The 6,657-nt window shown below is 36.9% G+C and overlaps 1 protein-coding gene across 2 annotated transcripts in view; it reads right to left on the bottom strand.

The window, feature by feature from the left end:
- Positions 1–12: 12 nt before the first annotated feature.
- The window catches only part of LOC106870674 (hsp90 co-chaperone Cdc37), a 36,085-nt gene continuing 29,440 nt past the window's right edge, over positions 13–6,657 (bottom strand). For both annotated transcript variants that reach the window (XM_014916823.2, XM_014916827.2), the window contains exons 7-11: positions 6,050–6,208; positions 4,675–4,790; positions 1,355–1,487; positions 690–758; positions 13–602 (exon numbers count right to left, since the gene is read on the bottom strand). In XM_014916823.2, the coding sequence (XP_014772309.2) occupies positions 414–602; positions 690–758; positions 1,355–1,487; positions 4,675–4,790; positions 6,050–6,208 (666 nt within the window). In that variant the 3' untranslated portion in view covers positions 13–413. The remainder of the gene's footprint in view (positions 603–689; positions 759–1,354; positions 1,488–4,674; positions 4,791–6,049; positions 6,209–6,657) is intronic.

Below are 6,657 nucleotides of genomic sequence, written 5' to 3'. Positions count from 1 at the left end.
AAAAAAAAAAAAAACTCTTGAATGTGTGTTTTATCATAACTCAAATTACTCATTGAAAATTTTTTTTTTTCCAAAACTTTTTTATTTTCACAACCCAATTCAGAGAGAAGTAGCTGAACCAATATGATTCACCATCTACTCACCCCAGGAAGAATTGGGTGTTGAGAAATCAGAAAAGTTCAGTCAAACTAGTAATATCTGAAAAGTCAAATACTTCCTTCCCCCAACACTGACTTGGATTGTTAGCAGAAAACACCACCACCCCCTCCCATCTCTTTTTTTTTTTAAAGTTCTTGTAGAGAGTGAAGAGAGAGAGAGTAACCACTGCCATGAGATTTCAATTTCATTCAGTATCATGGCTTCTTAAGGGGAAGAGACACCAGTGGCAAAGTTAGTATTCAGAATTAAATCAATCATTCAACAGTACTGGCTTCCCCTACATTGCTTTCCTCCTCTTCACTCTTGTTGACCCCACCTTCAGGCACCCATAAACCAGAATCAATACAGCGTTTCATGTGATATTCAGCATCTTTGGGCTCCAGGGTTACAATTGTGTCTTTTAATTTTTGGATATCTTTCTGTTCAAAGCATTCTTTCAATACCTGCCAAAGAAATATGAATGAAAATCAGGTGACGTTTTGAACACTAATTCATCAAATTGTAGAGCACAACAAAAATTGTTTACATACATCAGGTAAAGACTCGAACACTTCAACTGGATCCAAGCCACCAGGTCCTAATCTCTTTTGTCTCTCTTCCTGTAAAGAAAAAAAATGGGGGGAAAATGAACACTTGAGACAAGTGCAAAAATTAATTATAGAAAAGATTAAATCATATTTAAGTACCACTTCAGCACTGGAATTGGTGTATTCAACTTAAGTACTCCTGGGTAAAAGTATAAAATCTGCACCCCTCAGCCTGGCCATGTTTAGCCAATGTGGCAGAGTCATCATTTAACGTCCGCTCTCCATGCTGGCATGGGGTGGACGGTTTGACTGAGGACTGGCAAGCCATGAGGCTGCACCAGGCTCCAATCTGATCTGGTAAGGTTTCTACGGCTAGACGCCCTTCCTTATGTCAAAGACTGTAGTGGGTGCTTTATATGTGCCACCGGCATGAAAACCAGTTAAGGGGCACTGGCATCACCCATGTTAGGATGGTGCTTTATGTGCCAGAGTAGCCTCATTAAACCAGTATAAGCTCAAGTTCATAGCTTCTACATAGGACTGTGGTTGGAGGAGAGTATATGCTGAGGCTCTTGTCCTGCAGTGAACTGGACATGGGCAATCCAATTTATATGAAATTACTTTTCTTTTTCCAGGTGGAATTAGAAGCTTTAAAAGGAGTCAAATACCTCTTCAATCTGCCTAATGCTTTCTTCCAGTTTTTCTTTGGCTCGGGCACGAACCCTACCCTTGAAAGCATTTAACTCATCTTCAAAAGCTGCCATGTATTGTTTCTCTTGAGCAGGATTGGAATTTGTCATCCTATGATTTTAAAAAATAAAATAAAATAGTCTTAGATTATACAAAATACACTTTTAGGGATAGATCCAGGAGTTAATATCTTGGTGGCTGCAATTTACAACTATATTCAGTATAATGCCAACATCAAAATATTATCAATTTAGACATACACAAGACTGATAAAAAAAAGTACAGGAGTTTGTTGTTGAAGTGATAAAATATCAGCATGACAGAATTGGCTTCTGCAATCAATAAGCATGGCTTGGCACTTAGCTGATACAAATGAATGGATGTTGAAGTAAAAGTTCTCTGGAACACACACACTCGAGATGAAGCAATTTTATCTGGTTTTAGATAATTGGGTCTTGCAGATAAGGTAGCATGAGTTTTTATTTATGTCCATAGAAAAAATGGTTTAATTCTTATTGCAAATATTTTATCACTTGATTGCCCTCGTTAACCACCTCATTGAAACAAATTACTACATTAGAAGATTCACATAGGTTGGACCTTTTATGTATGAATGAGTGATTAAGTAGCTTGCTCTGCAACTACCTTAGGCAGGAGTCTTCTACCACAACTTCAGGTTGACAATACTTGTGAATGAAATTTGGTCAATAGAAACTGCAGAATATCATGTGTTTGTTTTTTTATGTTAATGTACACTACCAAGAAAATTGGTGTTTTTTGAAAATTCCTTGCATTATTCGTTCTGCATTAAGACACTGTCAGAAATGCAGTGAATCAATGGTCAGTCTGATGGAAACCTACAGCTAAATGATACATTTGTTCAACAACTGAAGTCATTATCTTACATTCATTTTCCACGCTGGCATGGGTTGTCTTGAGCCAAATCAGTTCAGATTTGGAGCCACAGCCTTCCTAGACATGCCAAAAAGACCACATCTCACTTGTACAATCTACTTTATAACAGTTTCTACAGTTGGATGCCATTCCTAACATTAACCACTCTACTGAGTGTGTTGGGTGAATTTTACCAGGGCTATGATAGAAAAGAAACTGTCACATCCTTGACAAGACTAAGCAACTCTCAACTTTGCAGCAATTTCATTTATTCAAGTTAGCGTAACCACGAAGTTAAGAGAAGGTAGCGCACAATGATATAAGGACCAGAGTTATGGTATGAAGGCAAAAACTGACAGCATAAGGCTGGCAAAATAGAGATCAAATGGTGGGTGATAACATAGATGAGCAATAACAAGAGTGATGATGAATGGCCAGAACAACAGAGTGATAGCTGGCAGCACAGAAAAGGTGATGGTAGGGTATATCAGATATTAACAGACCCAATGCTTTCCCTCATTGGTATATAGGCGGGAGAGAAAAAAACTAGAGCAGGCACAATTCCAATATTATAACTTGCTGAGATGATGAAGGAGAGTCAGTACCATCTCAAATACGTATTATGCAATAGGAGAGAAAAAAGTGATGGGGAAATGGGTGACAAATAAATTAGGGGCGGGGCATCATATGGATGCTTACCAAGAATGTATTAGTATGGCTATGGTTAAGAAGCTTGCCTGTCATGCAGCACTGGCATCAACCACATTTGTTTCACCATGCTTGACCCAAGGGATGGATTTTATCCAACACTTTATCACCCATCATTGCAACCCTTTCTCATCAAATGGATATGTGCTGAGAGGAAATGTCTTTCAATAGTTAGGTCTTACTACCTAAACATGATGCTTTGGTTTAAGAAATAAGAAAAAAAGACAGGAGAGTATGAAAGGGTCAAGATACACCAATGCCATTCCACTGGGAGCTTGAAATTTCTAAACAGCCATACATGTAGACAGAGAGAGGACACCAGCAAATTGATAGTCAGCAACAAGTTCAGCAAGTTATTTAGCATGCAGGTAGGTATTCATTTGGGCTAATTCTCAGGCCTTTACTGAGGATATGATCTCTCTCTCTCTCTCTTTCTCCAAGTGAAAGAAATTGATGATGCTTGAGTACAAAATATACTATAAACATGATGAGATAGAGCAGCGTTTCTCAACCAGGGTGCCTCGGAACCCTAGGGTTCCACAAGAAAGAGTGAGATAAACTAATGCTAATTTCATGATTGTAATATTACTATCCATGCACAATATATTATTGGTTATTGTAATACAGACATCATCCTATCTAACCTATTATGTTATCAAAAGATATAACAACCATTGGGGATATATAAATATATATATGATATTTACCACGTAAACTACGATGAAAAAAATATGAGAAAGATATGGTATATAACTTTTTTTTTTTGTGTAGGGGTTCCTCAAGACATGTAATTTATTTTAAGAGTTATGCAAGGGTAAAAAGGTTGAGAAACACTGAGATAGAGGATGAGCAAAACAGGAAAGAAATGCAGTGGACACGTAAAGTTAGTAATGCAGGAACACCAGAGCACAATTGAAATGAGAGGAAACTGGGTAGAAGAGAAGAAAAGACTGACGTATACAGTGAAAGATAGCTGAGTGAAGAAGTGCTTAGCAGCTGATAAAAGAACCATGGGAAGAAGTAATGAGAGCTGATTTTAAAGGAAATAAGAAAGGTGTATAACATATAGGGAGACACTATGCTAAAGAAGACCGATCCAACCTGTGCCAACATGAGAAAGCAGATGTAGAATGATAATGAGGCAATGCTCAGTTATGTGGAAAAAGTGATTTTAAATAGCTTAAGAAAGATTCCATTCATAAAGGCTAGACAAAACAGCCTTATATAGACTAAAGATGTTTGATAGCAGAAAGGTCAAGATCCTATAAGATAACTTTGCTTTGAGAATTGACATAAAATGGAACAGAAGACAAATGTGGAATGTGATGGTAAGACAAAAGGGGCATCAGAGAATATAGCACAAGCATAGAAATTTGGTTCTTATAAACTACTATTCAAAACCTGCATGTTTCAGTAACATCATCATCATCATCGTTTAACGTCCACTTTCCATGCTAGCATAGGTTGGACGATTTGACGGAGGACTGGTGAAACCGGATGGCAACACCAGGCTCCAATCTGATTTGGCAGAGTTTCTACAGCTGGATGCCCTTCCTAACGCCAACCACTCAGAGAGTGTAGTGGGTGCTTTTACGCGTCACTCGCACGAAGGCCAGTCAGGCGGTAAGACTTTTCCACAAATATTCTTATCTAAATTTACAAAATAATATAAATAAATCAAGAAAAGCCTACTTACTTGCCAAAGAATGTTCTTACACAGTCTCTAGGATCACGGTCAAGCTGTTTAGCAAGTTCCAGAATAAATTGCATCACAATTGTCTGATGGGAAACGTGTTCCATTAAATTTTTTTTCTACAATAAGAAAAGAAAACAGACTTAGAGGCCAAAAATTAGTGAAAAATCGAATTTCACCAATAACTCTAAACCCTTCTCAAAGAATTCAGATGTCAAGACATACAGTGTATTATAAAACAATCTAATATAATCTAAAGGATGGCAGCAGACAACCCAACTTTCAATTAATGAACCAAAATACCTTGCAAAAGAAAAGGTTTGTTAGTTAGTTATTCCTTCTGCTTTTTATGTTGTTTAACCCTTTAGCATTTAAACTGACCATATCAGGTCCAAATATTCTACCTGTTTTATGTTCAAACTGGCCAGATCCTCCCTATCACACCAACTCTAAAATGTCATTCTAAAATAATCACATCATTGAAATCTTGAAGCTACAAGATAATGCACGATTAACTCAAAACAATATGAATGAATATTATATTTGACAGAGTAATCATCATCATCGTTTAACGTCCACTTTCCATGCTAGCATGGGTTGGACGATTTGACTGAGGACCAGATGGCTACACCAGGCTCCAATCTGATTTGGCAAAGTTTCTACAGCTGGATGCCCTTCCAAACGCCAACCACTCCGAGAGTGTAGTGGGTGCTTTTACGTGTCACCGACATGACGGCCAGTCAGGAGGTCAGAACATCAAATAACAGCTCTGACCAAAACAACACAATTCAATTCGGTCACAAGTATTCCACTTTCTGTTTAATTCTGATGCAATTTTAACATTTTTTTTCTTAATTATTATTACATCTTACCACATGGCAGCATTGTCTGGTTTCTACATTTCTAAGCAGTAATGGTAATTATATAAACATTATATTATAAACTTCTTCAAGGTACAAACATTGCCATTACTTTTCTCATTCAATCTAATAGTTAATATTAAGAGAAGACTACAAAGATAGCAGATATAGTAGAATGCCAGACTAAAGTGCTTAGCTAAGCTCTAGATTCTGAATTCTACTCTATCAAGTCCAAAGTTGCCTTTCATTTTGTTTTTTTTTGCATTGGTAAAATAAATCAAACTGAAGTTGATTCAGTTCATATTCAGCCAATGAAAAATTAGCATTTTGCCCCATGAAAAAAAAGCTGACATTAAGACAAAAACATTTGCTCCAGCGTTTACAATAGGTATTTGTAGCTACCTTCTATGTTAAGCCAGGATCTAAAACTAAATCCAATGACTCAAGAAATGTAACTGAACACCTTTACACTGAGAGAACATTTCCTTTCTCTCCAGTTAAAACCTCAAAACTCTTACCTCTTCCATCTCCAGTTCAATACACCACATAACCAAGTAATTAGCTGTTTCTTCACACACCAAGTGATTATTATCTAACAAATATTCCATACTATCCTGAGGTCTTTTAATCATGCCAAATTTTTCAACTTCTTTTTTGTGTTCTTTTATGAAAATTTCCTTAAAAGTAGAGAGAAAAAAAAAAAAACAATCACAATTTAAACTGAAAGAAGAGTAATAAACAAAATATATGATGGATAAAGGCAAATGAATATTATTTGGCATGCATTGGACAGTTTTACACAATGAGTCCAAGGGCTGCATCATGTTCCAGTAGCTGCTCTGACATGTTTTCTACAGCTGGATGCCCTTCAATAACTTTACAGCATGTACTGGATGCTATGTTCCGTGCCACCAGCATTAGCAGGGGAAGGAGAGTAACTTTATACAAGGGGATGAAGGATTAAAGTATGGGAGAATGGTGGGGGAGTCACAAGCACTATTGAGTCACTATAGAAGAGCAACTTGGTTACTCAGATTTAGAAGAGAGGTGAGAATGCTCATTTGAAATTGCCTCTACACTTATGTATGCTCTTCATTCAATCCTAAATTAGTCCTTATATATATAT

Source organism: Octopus bimaculoides, chromosome 1 (genome assembly GCF_001194135.2).
Source record: "Octopus bimaculoides isolate UCB-OBI-ISO-001 chromosome 1, ASM119413v2, whole genome shotgun sequence".
Lineage (NCBI taxonomy): Eukaryota > Metazoa > Mollusca > Cephalopoda > Octopoda > Octopodidae > Octopus > Octopus bimaculoides.
This window is presented reverse-complemented; position numbering and strand designations above follow the sequence as displayed.